Source organism: Numida meleagris, chromosome 4, assembly GCF_002078875.1.
Source record: "Numida meleagris isolate 19003 breed g44 Domestic line chromosome 4, NumMel1.0, whole genome shotgun sequence".
Taxonomy (NCBI): domain Eukaryota; kingdom Metazoa; phylum Chordata; class Aves; order Galliformes; family Numididae; genus Numida; species Numida meleagris.
In genome coordinates, this window is record NC_034412.1 from 90,129,803 (window position 1) to 90,151,844 (window position 22,042).

Below are 22,042 nucleotides of genomic sequence, written 5' to 3' on the forward strand. Positions count from 1 at the left end.
GCATGCTCTCTTTCCCAGCAACCACTTTCATAGTAGGAGAGGTCCTGCTCTGAATAAACCCAGGTTTCATCAGCAAACCCCGCCTTTGTGCTAGGGCTATGGTTTTTTTTTTTGTTTTTTTTTTTTTTTTTTTTTTTTTCCCAAAGGACCCTCACAACTGGGAACAAACCCCAGAATTTAACAACTTGTTTATTTTTATTTTTTTTTGTAAAATTAAGTTTGCCACGTTAACAAAGGCAGAATAGTTTTTATTTAGTGTTTGTCTCATACCTTTGACAGCTGCAGCTGTCAGGCACAGAAGTACATTATTAAAATAAACTGAACAGAGTTGCTCGTTGAAAAAATCACGCTATGCAAACCTGTGGATTGTAACATCAACAGTATAAAATGTAACAAAATTGGGATTTTAATTTTTTTTTAAGCTTTTAAAGATAATAGTCCAGGCTATAAAACTATATAAGCATTGAATAAGAAATGTTAAGTCAACAAGTCTACAACAGATACATCTTGTAAAAACTCAATAAATTATATATATATTTATAATATCTAGTAACATTTGAAATCATGCACAGTTTTGTACATTTTCTTTTTTCAGTACATGAAACTCAACGCTTCAAGTACTTGGAATGTACACAATTAGCAGACATTTGTAAGAAAATACCAAAACATCTTTTTTTTTTTATCCCAACAAAACAAAATTCTATAGAAATCTACCTTCTCAAACTTCCATTGAAATAACCTCAAACTATAAATTATTTATTTTAGGATAAAGATTTTGTGGCTCTAAGAAGGAAATAAAAAAAAACACCTTAGAAATGAGATGCTGCCGTCCTGCTACTCTGAAACCTTGATATGTAATATGCACCAGAGAAAAATAAAAAGGAGGAATTCAGGATGCAATTCTCCTTGCCTCTTTGTGGTAGCAGATAAAGTCTTCTGGACAAAAAAACAAAACAAAACAAAACAAAACAGAACAAAACAAAACAAAACAAAACAAAACAAAACAAAAAAGCCCACCCCAAACCTCCCCCCTTGTCAGCCTGAGCGACGTGAAGGTTCTTTTTTCACTCATGTGCTTTTAACTACTGCCTGACGTTCAGGAACAAAAAAGCACAGCATTTTGAACACAGAAAACGGCATCACTGGCATTTTTCAGTGTGTTAGATGCGAAAGAAATATGCAGTCGTTGCATCTCCCCTGCAAACAATGTTGCTCCTCTTGCTATTTTGCCCGTATGGTATTTCTTAAGCCCAAAATACAACGTTACTGGCACAGGGGAAAAAAAAAATCAATGCGCGTCATCCAAAGTCAACACGCTGCTTTGCTGCGTGCTTGTTATTGACTTGACCACAAGGAATACCTTCATTCGAAAATAGAAAAATAAACACCCACGCCCCCGTAATGCACAGTGGTTAAAGTGATGGAAGAAACCTTGGCCCTCTTTTTCTGAAATACGTAAAAATCATCTCTCTGCTATTTGTTTGGTTTTAACCACTGGTGATGTATTGAAAAATAAACTTACCTTTGCTCACTGCAATCCAGGATAAACTAATATTTTTTTTAACAAATACATATATATATATATATAAAAAACATTAAATGTAATTTGTTAAAGGACTGTACATCTATACATTCTTTCAATATTTCCCATAAACACAAAAGAAAAACTTGATTAATATACTTTTTCTCCATTTTTAATAAGTTAAAAAAAACACCCTTAAACTCGGTGAAATTTAAAGTTTACAGTAACACTACTCTATTTAAACCGAAGAACAGATATGTTAATGTCTATAAATAACTTTACAAATATACATGTTAACGTACAATTTTTAAAACAAAACTGTGAAGATATAAAACAAACACAACTCTTCTCTCTCACCCAGATCAGTATATCCTAGATTGCAATGCTCATATTTTGAGACTTTCTCTCAGTACTGCTCTATGTTGAATCAGTATTATACATTCTTTTTTTTTCCCCCATATATTTATTTATATATATACAGGATATATTTATAGATATATACACAGATTCTCTGGAATAAACCTTTTTGATATAAGTTAAAGGCTCTTGCCTACAGGTACCCGTAACTTCTTTCTCCAAGTCACTGCACGTAGATGGAGCCAAACCGCTGGTGCCAAGGGCTGGAGGAGCTTCTCCCCTACAACTCGCCCTTTGTAAGAAAAAGTATGCAAACCCCCACTTCCAAAAAGCAAGATTTCCCCCAAAATGGCTGCTCCTGCAGGTTGGGACGCAGCTCGAGATGCCACATGGGTGTGCGATCCCACTGGGACACGGCCAGCAGCCAGGCAGTGCTGTTCTCCTATAGGATGACTTGACTGTCTTTTTATTTTATTTTTAATTCTTCCTCCATGTTGATTTGCGTATTCTTTATTTATTTTTCTTCTTCTTCTGAAAAAGATTCCTTCTATGTAGTTGGGAAATAAGGTCACGAAGCTATAAAAACGACGACAACAAAAATATAGATATTTCTATAAATATATGAATCCCTGCAGGCAACGTGGCTTTTCAGCTCCACCAAAAAGGTTCATGTACAGATTGCATAAGCAAAGAATTTCTACATTCTTTACATTTTTTTTTTCATTAGCTTTTCTTTCTTTTTTTTTTTTTAAAAAAGAAGGAAGATTTTTTTCCTCTTCTTCGTATTGTAGGCACAGATTGGCTACTCTGGCGCTCGGCAAGCGCAGGCAGGAGGGCAGTGCCCCCAGGTTTAACATTCTGCTTAGGAAAAAAGAAAAAAAATTAAAAACTTTTTTTAAAAAAAAAAATCATACAGGATAGATCATCTTGGCAAGAGATGAGTTCCTTCAGGCCAAACAGTGCTTCTTGACTTTTTATACAGCAAATGGGGAAAAAAAAAAATCTGTTTTTCTTTTTTTTTTTTACCCTGAACAGCTCAACAACAAAAAATCCTCCGGCATCACTGAGCAGTTTCATGGAAACATCCTTCACTATGGGTTTGTCTTCGGCGCTCTGCGCTTGCGCCAGGGTGGGCACGCTGTCTGTCCATCCATCTGTCTGTCCAGAGGGGCCGTCATGTGCGGATGACGCCATTACAGGGCGCGTGCTTGGGCAGGCAGGGCTCATCAGGCAGCAGGTCATGTGCAAAAACCGAGTCGTCCCCTGAGGAGCAGGTGCTGTGGGTGTCCTGGCCAGCGGGCGAGTACTGCTCGAAGGGCACTGAGAGGTCCAGGTACTCCTGAAGGGGGACAGACCCGTTAGTGTGTTTGGGGACAAGCCACCCCTCTCTGTATTCCCACACCAACACCTCACTCACGTCAGTGGATGTCACGGTGAGGACTCTGTCCAGGTCTTCCACCAGCTGCTTGAAGGTGGGTCGCTGCGAGGGGACGGCGTGCCAGCACTCTCGCATGATCATGTACCTACAGGGCACAGAATCACAGTGGTTGGAAGGGACCTCCAGAGATCATCAAGTCCAACCCCCTGCTAAAGCAGGTTCCCTGTGGTAGGTTGAGCAGGAAAGTGTCCAGGTGAGTCTTGAATATCTCCAGAGAAGGAGACTCCATGACCTATCCAGGCAGCCTGTTCCAGGGCTCTGTCACCCCCCAGTAAAGTTCTTCCTCATGTTTTGTGTAGAACTTCCTGGGTTCCAGTTTGTGTCCACTGCCCCTTATCCTGCTGCTGGGCACCACCAAAAACAGAGTGGCCCCATCCATTTGACTCCTGCATTTTAGATACTTATAAACAGTTATGAGATCCCCTCTAAGACTTCTGTTCTTCAGGCTGAATGGCCCTGTGTCTCTCACCCTTTCCTTATAAGAGAGATGCTCCAGACCCTGAATCATCTCTGTGGCCCTCCGCTGGACTATCTCTAGATGCCCTCTATCTTTTTTTGAACTGAGGAGCCCAGAACTGGACACAGCACTCTAGATGTGGCCTCATCAGGGCAGAATAGGGGGGAAGGATCACCTCCGTTGACCTGCTGGCCATGCTCTTTTTAATGCACTCCAGGATCCCTTTGGCCTTCTTGGCCACAAGGGCACACTGCTGCCTCATGGCCAACCTGCTGTCTACCAGAACTCCCAGGTACTTCTCTTCAGAGCTCCTCCCCAGCAGGTCATTCCCTCAACCTGTACTGATGCATGCAGTTATTCCTCCCCAGGTGCAAGACTCCACACTTGCTTTTGTTGAACCTTATCAGGTTCCTCTCTGCCCAACTCTCCAGCCTGTCCAGGAAGAGGATGACAGGGAAGAGGGACTGACACCCATGGCAGTGCTCATCACTCACTCTGAGGCTCACCCCTAAAATTCTGTCTGCCTGAGAGAAAAGCTATGGGCAAGGGGAACCAGACAGCCCAGCCCCAATCACCATGTCAGGAGCAGCGGGGAGGCAGCCCAGCACTGAGGGGATGACAGCAAGTCCCCTCTGAGCATGGGCAGGCACAGCCTCCTCCACTCGGGCTGGCTTGAGGAGTCATTGGAGCTGAAGTAATGAAGAAAGAACTAAGTATAATTATGTCTTTTTCTGGGATACGAAATGCGCTGTGCCCATAACTTCAAAGACGGTGTCTGTGGGGCAAGGAGGGTGTGAGACTGCAGCTCCCAGGGGAGCGGAGGAGGGATTTGTGGAGACCTCACTGCTGGCCGCCTCATGTGTTCATGTGCTCTGAAAGCAGGACAAGGGCCTGTCCTAAGGATGAGATGCCACAGCTGCACACCAAACTGCCACCCAATGAATGAGGAAGGAATGTGACACCCCAACAGCCCAAAGCAGGGCCTGGCCATGGCCCTGGTTGCCTGCGGCCACAGGGGGAAGGGGGAGTGGGAAGAGGAGAAAGGGTCACCCCCCTCCACTCACAGGTCGTGGGTGCAGTTGGCGGGTTTATCCATCCGATGGCCTTCTTTCAAGAGTTTGAAGAGTTCTTCAACAGGAATTCCCGGGTATGGAGACCCTCCCAAAGTGAAGATCTCCCATAGTAGCACTCCAAAAGACCAGCTGGAAACCAAAGAAAGATCTTTAAAATTCAATGAGGTTTTTTTTTTTTCCTCCACATTCCCCCCCCAAGTATCCCCTTCCCCCTGCTCTGCTTTATTTCTGTGCAGCCATGCATAGCTAACAAAGTCATCAATAGCATGACTAATTGCCTAGGCCATTTTTACTAGTTACTTGGAGATCTCCGCTGATCCAACTCAATAGCAAAGAAATCCCAGGCACCAAGTCTGAAATTGAAATGAGCATTTAATCAGATAGGTGACAGCCCATCTATTACCCCCAGCTCTTTGTTAGGTCTTCCACCAGCTCCACTGAATGGAACAAATCAAATTATTCATGCACAGCTTCACTGAATCGCAGGCTTGGAACCACAGGCCACTAATTGTGCAAGCTGATACCAAAACTTGCTTGTTACAACACTCATTTCACTGGCCAAGCTGAGAGAAAAATACCCCAACAAAATTCAGCAGAGCACTAATGTTACACACTCCACTCCTGCAGCTGTGCTCTGGTTAAAAGTCCTCTTTTCAAAAATATCTTCTGCCTTCTTCATTTTCTTTTTAAAAACAGGGATTATCTGTCTCCGTTTCTCTTTCAGGCATGCTCTCTCTCCCGTTTTCTAGCTTTGATTTATCTGTCATGCCCAATGCAGCATTACCTAAGCATGGAAAGTATGATTTAAGATCAATAAAGCCAAAGTATGTGAAATTTACAGAAATAGAAATGATTCATTTGTCCAATTGCAAGCAGCATGCCTTGGGGAACAGGCAGCCTGTCTGCTAAATTACTGTAAAAAAATCATTATTAACCAAATATTGAAATAAAAAGTGTGTGCATGTTGAGCTACTTTGGTCCGTGTGAAGTTCAGATGCGATGAAAACTGCTGAAACTGCTTCCCAAACTCTTCTGCTTTCCATTCAAGTCAGGAAAACGAAAGAGCAATCTATAAGAGAGCAGCCTGCAGAATGAATCTCCTCATCTATAAACCACACAAGAAATACCTGCCTACCTTCCAGTAATTTTTCAACAGCTTACTGGAGATCCTTGGTTAAAAGCAACCAGATAACAGTAAAACAGAACCACGTGTGCAAAAGCTGCAGCCTGGAATTGATTCATTTGCGTTTTCATCCCCCGGCGCCCCAGACAGAGCTTGAGTTTAGCGGTACGTTTGTCTTTGGGATAGTAGGAGTGTTTATTTTGCTGTCATTTTATTATTTTTTTTTAAATGTGGGTAATGCTTACACATCGCTCTGGTGAGTATAGACCCGGTCAAACAATGCTTCTGGAGCCATCCATTTCACAGGCAGCCGACCCTGTGATTAGGAAGACAATGGGAACATCCCATCAGCATATTCCCCCAGCCACAACGGCACCATCTGAATCTTCTTTTCTAATCCAGTTTGAAACATTTTCATTAACAATCACATCTGTCTTCCCGGTCACTGCGCAAAGCAGTAGTGGCCACATATAAACAGATTACAGCATTTGATCCCTGGATCTTTGCTGACAATCTTTGGGGTAAATGCTCTCTGCACAGAACTGTATTTCTTTGCCAAGGCAGGTTTAACATATCAGAGCATCTAAATCTTAGCATGGGAACTGCACCAATTGGTCACATATGCAGCTAGCACTGAAGCAGAGCATGGCACAACACTTTTCATCTCTTTGCTTGGAAGAAATAATGTGATGACCAGCCCAAATCCTGCTTAGGCTGAACTACAGGGGGAACTTCTGAGAGTGTTCTCCAGGGCCAGATCATCCAAGAATCAAATCCTCATCCCACTGGAGTGAAAAGGAGCCCTGATCCCAGGTTTCTGTGGGACCGTTCTACATCAGGGTTAAAAATATGCCTGTCCCATACAAGAAAAGGAGAAACAAATACTAGTTTAATCATAATTCTTTTGGCCTTTGCTTATCCTCTGGAGTCCAAGAAAGGACTACTGCTAGGCTGAGGTGTAATTCAGCTATACGAGGGTTTTGTCCTTATCTTACCCTTCATTTCACTGGGATAGGCAGCTAGAGATGGGACATAAGCAGAGTGCACAAATGGGGTTACACTTTCAGCTATACAGTGCAGCTCAAACAGGGGAAATCCATCTTAGCTGGAAGCAAAATTCCCAATATTTTCTAAAAATATTGCAAGGGATTAGTATGGGCTGGTGGGCTTGGTAGAACCGCCTGAGCATTTAGACTCCTTGCAGTTACAAAGCTGTGAAGCACTGGGACGTGCGTCATGCTCTGCACTGCAGCAGTGATGGAGAGGGATGTACCATGGACCGCTCTGAGCTCAACAGCTGCTGTAGGGTTTTGAACCGCAACACTGGTCTTCTCTCCTGCCCTCTGATCCTAAACTCTATGGAAAATCTAAACTGCTTTGGGACCATCTTCTCACCCTTGGTAGTGGAGACATGGAGCTCTGCTGTAAAAAGTAGAGAGAAATACACGAAAGTCAGGTAGCTCCAGAAACATAAAAAAAGTGATACTCCTCTCTCAAGGGCTCTGGTGGAGCCAGAGGTTGGTTCCCTGGGACCTTTATGAACAACAGAGCAACAGGCTGGAAAAGGCTCCCTTTGGTAAAAATCTTGGTTTCTCTTAGCCTAGAGTCTACCTAACACAGATGAGAACCTCTCAACCAGCTGCTAGCACCAGCAGTATCTGTCAGGAAGAAAATGAATGGTGGGTGGATGCCTGGGACCAGCCTGTCTATGGCTCTTCACCAGGTGAGGCTACAGCAGATTTCTAAGCCCCTCTAGCCCCTCTAAAAAGGGAGATGTGGAATGAGGGCCATCTCCTGCAGGGATAGCAGTTCTTTGCCAGAAAGAAAGCTGCATGTGCTTGTCAGTTCTGTACTTACATTGGTGGTTTTCTTGTAATAGTCGATGTTGTGAACGTCTCTAGCAAGGCCAAAATCAGCTATTTTCATCACATTGTCCTCAGTGACTAACACATTCCTGGCTGCCAAGTCACGATGAATGCACTGTGAAAGGTGAGCAAGTCAATAAGTAAGGGCTTGTTAGCTGCTTAAGTCTGGAACTAGCAGCAACGTGTGGTTTATGAGCTGCTGTTTCATTGACTCCCAAGCTCATAAAGCTGTGAGTACTGCTTAATTCCTGGCTCTCTGTGTCACCGCCTCATCATGCATGCTCAGTGGGAGCCACCTCTTAGCAACACCTCATCAGAAGCCTCAGCACTGACATGGCCATGCACCATTTCTCTCCAAAGGGAATGCACGGGAAAGAAATCAAACCTTCCTCTTATGTAGATGCCTACTGGGATACTAATTTGTCTCCAATGTGTTTCCTCCACAAAGAGGAGTGCTGGTTGATATTTGGAGTAAAAATCCTCAAATTAATAAAGATATCCCCAATTTACCCAAAAATAAATACATCATAGTCATTAACTGAGAAAGAAGTTAAAGTAGCCCGCATTGTGCAGAAAGGGAGCAGCTTTAAGCCACTATGAACTGCAGTCTCAAGGCCAACAAACCTGAAATCTGGAGCTGACAATGCTCTTGCCTTAGTGCTCCTGCCCACAGAAAGGGATCACAGCAGCTGGAGCACAGCTTAGTGAACCCAAAGGTCTGATACTCCACTTGCTGATGTCAGGGTAAATCAGGACTAATCCCAGGGCGTGATGTAAGCAAACACAGCAGCAGGCTCAATGCCAGAAAAGCACTCCCCAGGGAGCATCCTGGGCATGGCTGTGCCAAATCCACCGCCAGCTCCACTTGCAATGAGCCTACACGTGCTGGCGACAACCACAAACACGTGCGCAGCAAGAGGGATCCTGGCTTCCTCTTGGGCGTTCTGTATCTTTAGCAATCTCACAAGGGAGATGGGAAGGGACGTCAGGGGTGCACGGAGCTCCTGACTCTAAAGCAATGCTTCCCAAGGTAAAAGCTCACAACTCTGTGTAACATTCACCCTGACCACTGCTGGTTGAGTCCCGGGACATGAAAGCAAATTCATTCTACAAGTGGCAGATGCTGAATTTCTGAGGGCAGGCACCAAAGTCTGGGTGATTTGTGTTTTTTGTTAGCATTTTGGAGATGGCTGAAGAGTCTGCAGGTGACAGCAAGACCTGTTCAGCTGTATGGCTCATGGATGCAGCCTGTGCATGGAAACAAGCTTCTACAGCTTAAGCTTTACGCAAAGAAACTAAGATCCTTTGTACTGAAAAAAGCTGGCCTCCAAAGAGAGAAACCTGAGGCTGTCCTGCACACACACAGCACTGCTTGTCTTTGAATACATGGGTCTCTTCTCAAGGGTTGTTGAGCCTGGAGAAAAGAAGGCACTGGCGAGACCTCAAGTGCAGTCTTCCAGGACTTAAAGGTAACTTACAAGGAGGACTGACATTTTACATGGGTGGATGATGATAGGGCAAGGGGGAATGGTTTTAAACTAAAAGAGGGGAGATTTAGGTTAGATGGTAGGAAGAAATTCTTTACCCAGAGGGTGGTGAGGCACTGGCAAAGGCTGCTCAGAGAGAACTGTGGGTGACCCATCCCTGTAGGTGCTCAAGGCTGGGTTGGATGGGCTCTGGGCAGCCTGAGCTGGTAGGGGGCAACCAGCCCACAGCAGAGTTGGAACTGGGTGAGCTTTCAGGTCCCTTCCAACCCAAACCATTCTGTGATTCTATGACCAAAGTTTTTTATCAAATGAGGTTTCTCAACTCACTTTCTGTGATGCCAAGTACTCCATGCCCCGGGCCACCTGGTAGGCACAGGAAACCAGGTCTTTAAATGTCAGCTGCTCCTCGGGCAGCTTGCAGGTGTCGAAGGAATAGTCCATGCCAGGTGGGCGACGTGCCCTGAGGTATTCCCGCAAGTTCCCCTTCGAGGCATATTCAACCAACACGTAGAGTGGTCCTGCATGCAAGAGAACCATCAGCAGCCAGAAGAGACAAAAGGCTAGGTTGACCACTAAAATCTCATCTTTTGGGTCATTTTGGGCAGTCAGTCAGCAATTAAATAATCACAAAACTCCAGGACATAATTTTAAACTTATGAGAAAAGGTGAAATACGCAGAGGTGGACCTCAGGGAAAGTTGCAACTCGAGCCAAACCACACCAGAAACAAGGCAGGAGCTAATGTGGCCCTTAGCAGGGCCCAGACAAGTTTCACACAGTTGCTTTTGTGCAAGCCAGAGGAAGGAGGAAAAGTTCCTCAGCACTGATCAAATACAGTGGCTTGGTCCTATTCAGGGCAAGAACAGCTCCAGAAAGCCATGCGGGAGACTAAGAGCAATGCTGTGAATGCAGGAATGTGAAGCACAGCTCCTTGAGCCCTGCCAGCACATACCGTCCTGCGTGCAGGCACCGAGGAGGTTAATGATGTTTTTGTGCTTCCCAATCATTTTCATCATTTCCATCTCAGAGACCAGGTCTGAAAGGTCCTTGTCTGTGGCATCATCTGCAGAAAGCAAGAGAGGACGAAAATGAGTGTTTTGTTGAGCATTTAATACAGTTGTGGCATAGCCATGCAAAGACTGATGGGGAAAGAATATGCAAAATGTGTCATTCTTTGTTTTTGTTTTATTTTGGGAAGAAGTCTCAAATTAAGAACAAAAACTATCACACACACACACAAAATTGTTCAAAAAGAAAAATGGAATAAATGGAGACAAATGCTCATATTTAAATCAACAATATCGTTCATCTTCTGTTTCATCCTGATGAATATTAAAGAAAAAAAAGCCAGTTTGGATACTTGGATTCATTTTCTTGCACTGTATCCCCTGTATGGCAAGGGGGTGGAACTAGATGATCTTTAAAGTTCCCTTCCAACCTAAGCCGTTCTATGATTCTGTGATTGCTTCCCTCTCTTAAGTCCAGGGGCTTAGAGTTAAGGATGCAGGAACGTCAGAGCTGGGATGGGGGACAGTGGAAGGAATGTATTTTTCTGCATGGAAAACTGTACATTTTCTACAGAAGTAGAAAAATGGGGGAAAATCTCCTCAAATGAATGCTTTGATTTGGAGAGATGGAAATGTTCCTGCTTCCAAAAACAACTTCAGAACGGACTGAAAGAAATCTAAAGAATCTTCTTCTGATAAGAAATATTTTTGTGTAAAAAATGTCACCCTGTTTAAGCTCAGACCTGGGCTGCACACTGCCAGAGCGTCTGCCCTGCCTGTTCCTGCTGAACTCCTGGAACTCCTGGTGATTTTGTCTATGCATGGGGAAGAGGGACTCCTATGGAGGTGTCCTGTGCGTTCCCCATTTTGGGCTCCCTTTCACCTCTTGGCAGTTTTGGATTGAGTTTATTCAGCGAGGGGGCAGAATGAGTTTGGCAGCTGAATTTCTGTAAACTCCAGCTGAGTTTGTTGCATAAGCTTTTGCTACAATAGCCAGTGTTGGTTATGGGGGGAGTAAAGAGCAGACTGGTTCCTGGAGCTGGCTGGAAGTGAAGGTGCTTCCCCTCCTTCTCTGTGATCATATTACCCCTTGGCAGCGAACTGGGTTAATTCCCGTTCCCTTCTCCTGATGGGATTTACACCTTTACATCCTCTCCAAAGAGATAGCCCTCACCCTGAGGCTACGTGGGTGAAACGGAAGAGTGGCTTTTCTTGCTTTCTTCCATTGGATCTGTTTGTGTAAAAGACTTAAAAGACAGAGGAAGAGAGGAAACCCCAGCGCAATATGATGCTCCGCCATCCACAGACTCCCCATACCTTTTAACATCTTGACAGCCACAGTGATGGCCTTGTTTGGCTTGTCTTTATCAATTCCAATTGCTTCCGCCATCACCACTTGGCCAAAACAGCCCTCACCAAGCGGCTTCCCCAGGGTCAGGCTGGAGGGAGGAACAAGCAGGTGTGTTAGCAGGTGCTGGGGAGGTGACACTCCCAGGAGGCATGGGGACCCTGCCGGTGGGTTTGACTGACCGAGAGCGTGCCAATTCCCACTTGGGATCTGGAGGCAGTTCCAGCTCAGAGACGTTGGCCAGCATCGCCCCATCGCTGGACGAGAGACGTGTGATCCGGACCAGGGGCGTGTTGGAATTCATGGAAGAGTTGGACTCCAACGACACCTGCTTGGGTAGAGCAAATTAAGTGTTATTGCCAACTGTATCCCAAGCAGGTGGGAATGTGCTCAAGATGGGGGGTTTTGAGGTAGCTCTGTCCACTGATGCCTTTCTGGTAATTTCTATATGGGAAATGCCCCCCACCCTTGCAAAACTGTGCTGGACTCGGCACACATGGTCAGATTCTTCACTGGTGGAAAGCAGGCACAGGTCAGCCAGGACTCTCCTGCAAAGAAGACTCTTGGCAGCTGTGATAAAACCCATTAATTTGCTCTGTCTGCTTCCACACACGTGTCTGGGTGTGCACATACAGGCTATGGGGTGACTTCTCTTCTGGCATAGTAACCACCCACCACATGCTTGAAGTCAAAGCTGGGACATCTGTATACTTCACTATGTGTTTTTACGCAGTGCCTTTTGCTCCAGCCCCTTTGCAATTACATGTATCAGAGCATCTCTAGCTGCATGGAGAAAGAGGACCCTCATGCACTTCTATGAAAATGGTTTCCAGTTTGCCAGTGACCTCAGTGAAAACAGCTCTTGCTCCCCAGATTACTCCTCTAGCATGATCAAACTGCTCCCCTGCAAGATCTGCTTTCTGTGACATCCACAAGTGCGCTGCGAGCACTGGGAGCTGCTCATGAACCTGAGGCAGCTGCCACCAGCTATTGCTCCACTGGAACGAAAACAAATGAATAAAAGGGCAATAAACTCCTACACTGCAGCCAACTTATGTTGCTCTTGGGCAATGTCCTTCTGGTAGAGTTTCTCACCTATAAAGAAAATGTCAAGGGGAAAAAAAAAAAAAAAAAAGGAATGACCATACGGGGGAATAGGAATCTTGTATCTACTTTCTGTTACCTGTCTCTTGAGTGGAAATTTGGAGACTTTCTGTACAGTGGTGGTGTTCATGGCTTTTTTGTTTGGCATTTTCATCCTGCAGATAATCACAGTGACCAGCACCAGGATGAAGAGGACTAAGCCAGTGCCATAGCTGAGAATGCCAGCGTACACTGAGCCCGAATCATCCATTTCCATCAGCTCCTCTGCTGCAGGGCAACAAGAGATAGCGGTCAGGTAGGGCCAGCGTTGCCTGCCCACAACCACACACACACACAGCACAAAGAATCTGGGGAGGACCGGCTCATTCACGCAAACTTTCTGAACAACTACAGTGAGGCGACCCTCCTAGGCCAGTGGTTTTCCACATGCAGCTGCAGCTAAAATATCATGTTGGTTTGCCTTTTCCTGGGATAATTTTACTGTCTTTTGACGTAATGCTGTAGAGCCTTCAGCCCACAGGTTGAAAACCACTGCTCTAGACTGCAGGCACCTTCATGCGTCTGTCCCTCTGAACCACATCTTGCTTTCCCCACACATCCAAACCATGTCATGGGGTGCCTTGGATGTACAAGGATTGCGGGATGAGGCTTCGCTGCTCTTTGCTGATCTGGCCCCTCCAGTGTGTGCATCTGGACCTCATGTGAGGATCTCCATCAGATCAGTGCCTCTGAAGGAGGTCCTCTGAAGGACCAAGGGGCTCAAAGGGCACCCAGGGGTAATGCATCACAAAAGGAAAAGCTCTTACGAGAGACATCTATACAATTATTTTGTGAAAATTCAGTCCTGTTGGAGGGTATGGCTTGGAGAGGTGGCTGAGCCAGGAGGGCGATGGCATGAGTCCACCAACACATTTTTAGGACCAGCAAGGCTCAGATGCAATTCTCAACTTGTTCCCTTCAGGACAGGCACTTTGTTCACTTCAGGACACAGGAGGGGCCATGATGGAACCAGTTTTCTGTCCCCTAAAGGTAGATCAGCATCAGAGGAACAGTCAGCAGTGGAAAACTTTACAATGAAGTCATGCCAGCATGGTTAGCTTGCTAATGTCTCATTTAAAACCACACTTTGTAGGCAGTGGGAGCTTTTCCACTGGCAGCAGCAGGCTCCAAATCAAGTCTTTGTTGTCCTGGATACACATGGAGAAAGAGCCATGGGTGACCATACAAGTTGCACTAGCACATATGAGCCCGTGTGCCAGGCGATGATCTCTTCCTATGGGGAGGGGTTTCCAGATCTCTTGGGATCACAGCATCTCTGCTCCACTTCCTCCCTTAGCAAGGGCAGAGGTTCACAAGCAGAGGTTTCCCAGGAGGGCTGGACCCTGCTCCTCCTTCACTGTGCTTCGGAGCCTGCTGCTGCACAGATGGCTGCCCTTCTCTATGACTGACTTCATTATAAAATTCAGGTGATTTTCTTCCTTCCCATTTTAATTTGCTTAAATAGGAAGTGTGGGTTCATACATTTTAAAAGCAATCTAATGGTTGAATGAAATAGGATGAGGAGATTCTTAAATGACAGAGATATTAGTATTCTAACCAAATTAAGTGATTTCTGATCCAGTGGATGGCAGAAGCAGAAACAAGATCAGATCAGCTATTTCAGAGCTGGCAAATAAACAGAGAAAAAAAGACCAGCAGATCCTACCTGCAGAGGGTCAGGCATGGAGGAAACCCTCTTCAGCTCCAGGAGAAATGTTTAAGACCAAATCACCCGCACAGATAAAGTCAAGATTAGAGATGCCAAAGTTCCTGGTTGCTAAACACATCTCAAGACAGATGTGTTTGTGAGATAGGCGTAAGTGTGATCTACAACTGGGTGAGCCAAACTGGGGGGTTTTAGGTGCCTTTTCACAAAGGACCTACAAAACATACTTGAAGGCTGTTGCTGCACCTTTTGCAAGGCACAGCACCCACTCAGCTTCCACGTGAACACTGCTGGTGCTTTCCTGGGCTGTCCCCATAGCTAGAGACAGATCCTGCAGGTGAAGGCACAGCCTTGAACTCTTTTTGAAGGCAGATCTCTCCTGTTGCATATTCTGTGCTGACTTCACTGTCAGTGAGAGCTTTGCACATGAAAGGATCACAAAATTGAGGTCAGTCTGGCCTCAGATTTCAAGTCTACAACAGCTTTCATCGTTTTCAGCTGGGGCATTTGGTGCCCTGGGAGCTAGAGGAGGGGACAGGTGTACTCATACCAACCAGCTGTGCATCTGATTTTAGGTTGAGATATGAGGCTGAACGGAAAGGTTTCTCCATAAAATGATCCACAGTACATGCCAGGTTTAGATGCCTTGGACCATCTGATGAGGAGTTTCTTTCTCCCACTGAGTACACTGGCAGCATATGAAGCCAAAGTGTCTATTTTGGTACCTAACAACAGCCTCCTAATGCAGAGGCTGTGAACACCTCAGGTTAGCACCATCTAAGAAGATACAGACCATTCTGTATCATTACTGCAATAAGAATTTAAATCCTGGGATGAAATGATTGGACTAGATGATCTTATGGTTGGACTAGATTATTTTAGCGTTCTTTTCCAACCATAATGACTCCTGTGATTCTAGGAAATGCAAAATCTGCCAGCTGTGAGTATGCAACAGGGGTCTTCTGCTGTGCCAATTTGCCACCGGCAAAGCAAATCGCAGAGGGGGCCCTCCCTGGGTAACATGTCTGCAGGAACTTGGCATCTCTAAAGCAAATGTCAGAGCACCCTGGAGAGGGAAGGAGAGGCCAGCACAGAAGGAAATACCTGGTAGCACCGTCAGCCAAGCAGAGTGATGTGAGAACCCAATAGAATTCCCTGCGAGACAAGTATATTCCCCAGCATCCTCAAAAGTAACATTTCGCAAGTACAGAATCTCTAGCTCCTTATCCGTTGTGTTAACACCTGCCGTCTACAGGGGAAAAAAAACACACACATATAGAAAGAGGGAAAACAAGAGAATAAGCCACATTCCCAGCAAGTGTGAGGACACCACAGGCAAATTTCAAAAGCAGATTAAAGTGTTTGTCGTCGTTGCTGTTGTTTTTCTATTGGCCCATCTTCCACATATATTCACTCATTCCCCTCTGCAACCTGCAGTCAAAAGCAAAAAAGTTCCCTTCACCAGGTTCTTACTCTGTCCCACTAAAGAAGCATGCAAGCAAAAGCATCCAAATGAAAAATTGCCCCTACAATATGACTGCCTTTGGTTAGTAGGGTGAGTACAGGGTGGGAGAGAGAGAAAGTAATGGGGAAAGATGAGAGGAAATAAGACAAGAGGGGAGGGGTGGTGGGGAAAGACTCAAGTGCTGATCAGATAAACATACGAACGTTGAATTCATTGAAGAATATTGCATTGTCCATTTTTTTAGAATTATTTTCAGAACGGGCATTTCAAACCCATTCTCCAACCTTTGACACTGCAGTACCACTGATCACAAGAAGGTGTCAAACCCTCCAGGGGTGCAACAGCTGCAGTCACACCAGAGAGCTCACCATGCCGTGCAACTCTCTGCTCGATGTGTTTGCTTGTACAAGCCAATGTACAACTTATTTCCCAATTACTTCTCCAAGGGACAGAAGTCAGTCCATAATGACTATATCAGTTCTGGAGGCAAAAACCTTGCAACAGCTTGGTTTTCCAGGGTGCTGAACGTCACAGGTCATTAGCATGCAGTTCTGTTATCAGCACTCAGTTGAAAGGAAAGGAAAGGAATAAAAGCATGAAGGATTGATAGCAAAATTTGACAGTCATTTTATTGTGGGAATTTTTCCATGGCAATTGCTGTATAGGCGTTACATTCTTGTAAAAAAAAAATAGCAAGAAAATAAGATAAAGCCATTCATTGTCAGTTGACAGGGTGTAATACAAAATGAATAGTAATTTTAATCACTAGCTTCTTAAAATGTTATAGCTCATTCTTGCAGTTGCCAGGGCCTTGGGACAGAGTCTGTGGTTTACCTGGTTTTGGTTTGCGAATGTGGAGCCAAAATGGCTTTTCGGCTATGCCTACGAAATTGTTGGCTCTACACAGATATTCTCCTTCATCTTGTTCTGTCACATTGAACAGATTTAGGTTAGCATCGGCTTCAGCGTTTTTACTGATCCAAGACTGCAGGAATAGACAGAAACCTGAACTTCAGTAAACCAAACAATACATTACATTAGCTAGGATTGACTGTTCAAGCCTACTTTCCTTGTGGCTGTAGCAACATCCCCACATCACCCTGTGGTGAACAACCGACCCAGGACCCGGGTGAAGAGAAGGCCCCAAACCACACACAGGTCACCCTCCTGCCCTGCGCTGGTGTTCCTGCTGCTGGAACATGCCATTTCTTCCCAAAACAGAACAGTTTCCCACTCTCCATCTGATAGTAAAGACCCTACAGCAGTTCCTTAATAACTCTGCAGACAGGAGCACCAGAGAAAGGGCTTAAGCAGAGATTTGTGTTTGCAACCCGGCTAGGCAAATACTGTTTCAATTATCAGATTCCAAAATAGAATTTGGAAACAAAATATAAGCAGTGGCGGTCTGAAACTCGCTGCTGACTTTGCCTTTCAGAAATTAGCTGTAATTTTTTCCACTGCTTATAGGAGCCTCTTCTTTACTAAATAAAGTGGCGCACATAAATCAAACAAACTTCGGACTGTTAAGCAGGGTTTCATTTCTCTTCTTCCAAGCTGCCACAACTGCACATCAGTTTGTTTCTAAACAGTTGTTTGTATTTTGCTTGAAGCAACTATTTTGGGTGGCCTCAGTACTAGCTTGAGGAAAGTCTAGAAAAGTATCAGCTTCAGTCCTGGAAATGAAAATAAACCGATTGCATTTCTCAGTTTTGTTCTTATGCTCTCCAGCCCCACCTCAGTGCTTTCCATTTTCAGGGCCTGATCCTGCCAATGTGGCTCTCAGTCCATTAAAATCAATGGGGCTGACAGATCTCATAGGTTATTGGAAGCCCAACCCAAAGGTGGCATCAATGCGGAGCTGCCATGCCCACGCCTGATGGCAAACACCACTGGGTTTGACCTGATCTCATCTCTCAGGCTCACATGCTGCAAGGTCTGTCTGTCCTGACCAGCGGGGAAATGCGCCTGCCTGCTGTTGCTGCGTTGTTTATAATTAAACCAGGCATGTTTCAATGCAGAATGTGCAATTTAGCCTTTGACAAAGCCTGGGCACTGTGCTGCCAGCCTCCCTTCAAAACTGGAATGCATTTAGTGTTCTTCTGCAAAGAACAAGGGCTCGCCTTTGATCACAAATGAGCCCCAGCTTTCAGGAACTGGCGCAGGTGATGGCTTGGTTTTGTTGAGCTGTTTGAAAAATGGGTTGAAAGTACAGCATTCAACTTATCCATCTGGTCTGGGGTGGGTTTTGTCCTCAATTTAGATTTATGGAGAAATTTCATGTGCTGGGCATCTCTCCTTGCCTTGATGGAGACCAGGATGTTCCTCCTATACAAACTGCCCCATAGCAGCTCCAGTACATCTCCCAAAAACAGGAGGGAAGGGCAGGCTTGATAAAAAAGCCTTATCTCCCTGCAGGCACCATATTACTGGGCAGTGCGGGGCCCTTTCTCAAGAAGCTGTGGTCAGAAGGGCCGATACCAGGACCCTGCAGCATGGCCAGGATCACAGAATCACAGAATGGCTAAGGCTGGAGGAGACCTTAAAGATCAGCCAGCTCCAACCCCCTGCTGTGGGCTGGCTGCCCCTACCAGCTCAGGCTGCCCAGGGCCCATCCAACCTGGCCTTGAGCACTTCCAGGGACGGGTCAGCCACAGCTCTCTGGGCAGCCTGTGCCAGGGCCTCACGACCTCCTGAGTACAGAACTTCTCCCCAACATCTAACCTAAATCTCCCCTCTTTTTGTTTAAAGCCATTAAAGAGGATCCTGCCTCAAAGCAACTGCACTGTATGACATAAGGGCAATGAGTCCATGCAGCCAAAGGACTGGCCAGAAGATGACAGCAAGATCATCTTTAGTTTTGAAAAAAATAAACACATACACCCCTCCAAAAAAACTAAAGAATCTCTGCAAGGCTGGGCCTGCTACAGCTCTGTGGAGGCCCAGGACTGGCACACAAAAGATGCATCCCAAAATGGAAATGCTCCGTGCCCCAGTGTCGATGCCGGCATTAACACAATTCAAAGCATTCCTGATTAACCAGAAGTAGTAAATAGGCGTGTGCTGGTCCTATTCAGCAAAAATAAAACCAAACAAAACTTCTGCTTTTAAACGCCTGCCTGTGCTCCCCTTCGAGGAATGCGTCCACAGAAGAAGAGGTATTTGGCAATTCTAATTACCTAGCCACCCCGGTGCCGCTTCAACGTAATTTTAAAACGCTATTTATATGGACTATTTATATGTTCTCTGCCACAGCAAAATGGGAGCTTGTGCTTGTGACACAAGGCACTGTTCGCAGCAGCTCTGCGAACTTCCAAAAGGTACCACTTTATCCCACGGGGACCACACACGGAGCTCAGAGACTATGCGAGATGGCATGTGACACAGGCAGCTATTCAGAGCGTGGTGCTGGGCTGTGAAACCAGGGGGAAATTCAAATATGCATAATTCAAACACATTTGGAAACGCAGACAGAAAATAAAAAGTTTTATCAACTTGTGAGAAGCGCCTGCTGCCAATCCTGAAGAGCTGTCTCCAGCCATTTCTTCCAACCAAGCTGTTATTTCAATCTGTGTAATTATTTCCAGGGTCTCTGGCTTTTATTATCATGTATCTGGCTGAGTTACAGTTTCGTAGATGCTGTCTGATAAGTTTTTTTTGGTTTTGTTTTTTGTTTTTGTTGTTGTTGTTGTTTTTTAAAAATCTTCATACAAAGAGAAAGAAGGGTGTACGCAGCAGGATGTGCACAGGAGATGTCCATGAGGACAACCTCAGCTCTAAGTTGCAGGGACAGAAACCATTTCCAGAAACAGAAAAATTGGATTTGGCCCTATTTTAATACACATAAGCACAGGATGCCTTCAATTATCAAACAAAAAGAGGGGCAGGGGGGCTGCAAAGTCCAATGTTTTTTTCCCTACTTTTATATCTGCACTGGTTCAGGAGAAACCAGACCTGCTGGCTTTGTTCTGCTCACAACCTGGAAACTCCCTTTCTAGAAAGCATTTGCAAAGTGGAGTTTTACTAAGAGAGTTTTTGCTCAATAAAGTATAGGCTTTCCTGAGCACGGATAACAGCACCGCTCACAAATGTTCATGGCTGGAACAAGGCTCTCTTGGCTCTCAGGTGCTGGGATCTGAGCATTATTTAGTACATGTGCGTTGCAGTGTACTTACTTGGAAAAGGAAAGAATGTGTTTTAGTTGGGAGCCTTTCATTTTAATAAGCCCTGAAAATACCTCCACTGAAGCAGTAAAAAAGGGTTATTTTTACAATTTTAGGTCAAATACAATCTGACAGCTTCCCTTTTATAATGCTGCATTTCTCACAGTTGCCTCAGCCCTTGCAACTACTTCGCTTATCTGTGCCACTACAGTAGTTGTGTTATCTCTGGCAAACAGAAGAGTCTGGAACATTGACATTAGGACATTTTTGCTGTACCCCCTCCAAAAGCAGAGTATTCCACTGCACAGCCTTGAAGGAAAGAACAATCCCAACAGTTGTCCTTGGCTTATTCTCATTATTTTTTTCTCACAGACATGAAACAATCATATAAACTGAAACCCGGAGCTCACAAAAATCTGATTTAAATAATAAACACCCTTCTAGGAACTGTGGCATTGAGCATACTCTGTCAAGAGTTTCTGGTTCGCATTGCACTGCTAGTCTAGGCCTTATTTATGAACATGTCTATAAAGTTTTATGGCTTCCATTGATGGCAAGCACCTTTACTCAGTGCTAATCCCTTTTGCCACAAGACAGTGGGCTTCTTTGAGAAGTAACCCCACAATGCAGTTGGTCTCTCTAACACTAAGACCAAGGCAGAGGAAGGGTTGCCCTGACAGTAAAAAGAAGGAGCGAGCACCAACCTTCAGCACTGTGACGTAGGGCGTCCCATCGGGTCCATACTTGCTGCCGTTGACTTCCACGTGTTTCAGCCACTGGATATGAGGCTGGGCATCGCTGTAAACCTTGCAGTGAAATTCCACATTGCTTCCAACCACCACGGTCTGATTGGCAGGGAGTCCTGCTTGCAGGATTGGTCGGTGGGGTGACCGTTCTGAAAAATGTAGGAGAGGGAAATGTGAACTCATCCATTCTTCTTCCATCTAGGACTCCTCTCTGCATCCTTCAGTGCTCATCATGGGAAGAGACAACACTGCTCAGTGGTAGCAGCGCACAGTGATCTGGCAGGAGTTGTTCCAGATGGGGAATCTCCTTGCTTTTTAGCGGAAAGGGTGCAGATTGGGAGTGTCATCCCAGGTGTCCTGCCCACCTCACCAGACAGTGCTCCACAAGCCAAACGAGGAGGAACTTTGAGGAACAGAGTAGGAATCTCAGCCCCACTCACACCATTCCTCTCTGGCCCTTCTCTAGACCTTCTAAGTAATTTATTCATCACAATCTGAGACTGAATTGCTGGTCAAAAGAAGGATTTCTCTTGGCTCCAGTTACTGGGGAAAGAAAACAAGCTCCTGCTTCCTGCATCCCATCATACTCCTGTTCACCATCACCACAGATCAGCTGCCAAGGGAAAACAGTGAAATCTCACCTAAAACATCAAGCTGGTATGTGTGCCTAATATTGCCGTATTTGTTCTCCACAACACAGGTGTAGTTTCCTCGATCTGACGGCACAACGCTCTCCATCACCAAGCTCCACTGCTGGTGTCGCAACTGGAAGGAGAAATCAAACCATCAATCCCATGGTCAAGTGTTATCATCACCAGACCCTACAACTCAGTGAGCAATCAGTGAACTTTTGGATTCTCAGCCAGTGTGAATGGACCCCAGAGCTGGCCTGAACATCACAGGTACCCATTTCGAGGAGCATCGAAAAGCTTACTTTGAAAAGGAATTAAGACCAATGCATAAACAGCCCCAACAAAACGTAACACACTGAGGACCTGTAGATGCTTCCAAAATAATAACAGCAATGAAACCTGCTGACATCTGCACTGGATGTGGCACCTCCATTAGAAAAATGAATTTAGAAGGCATCCGTTCAGATAGCTCTGATGTGCTTGTCCCCTTTGCCAGACCACTCAGGTCCAGAGACTTCATCAGCTCAAAACACTGCACTCTTGTCTGCAGATCT

At 45.2% G+C, this 22,042-nt stretch overlaps 1 protein-coding gene across 6 annotated transcripts in view; it reads right to left on the reverse strand.

Annotated features, from left to right (window-relative positions):
* FGFR3 (fibroblast growth factor receptor 3) overlaps positions 228-22,042 on the reverse strand; it is a 52,353-nt gene continuing 30,538 nt past the window's right edge. Inside the window, exons 5-17 of one of the 6 annotated variants that reach the window (XM_021395294.1) lie at positions 21,498-21,621; positions 20,815-21,005; positions 15,590-15,734; positions 12,860-13,047; positions 11,859-12,004; positions 11,646-11,767; positions 10,274-10,384; positions 9,650-9,840; positions 7,828-7,950; positions 6,216-6,286; positions 4,839-4,976; positions 3,297-3,402; positions 228-3,218 (exon numbers count right to left, since the gene is read on the reverse strand). In XM_021395294.1, the coding sequence (XP_021250969.1) occupies positions 3,054-3,218; positions 3,297-3,402; positions 4,839-4,976; positions 6,216-6,286; positions 7,828-7,950; positions 9,650-9,840; positions 10,274-10,384; positions 11,646-11,767; positions 11,859-12,004; positions 12,860-13,047; positions 15,590-15,734; positions 20,815-21,005; positions 21,498-21,621 (1,821 nt within the window). In that variant the 3' untranslated portion in view covers positions 228-3,053. Of the gene's footprint in view, positions 3,219-3,296; positions 3,403-4,838; positions 4,977-6,215; positions 6,287-7,827; positions 7,951-9,649; positions 9,841-10,273; positions 10,385-11,645; positions 11,768-11,858; positions 12,008-12,853; positions 13,048-15,589; positions 15,735-16,784; positions 16,936-20,814; positions 21,006-21,497; positions 21,622-22,042 lie in introns of all 6 variants that reach the window. The other 5 variants (XM_021395292.1, XM_021395291.1, XM_021395290.1 and 2 more) reach the window with 5 other exon arrangements.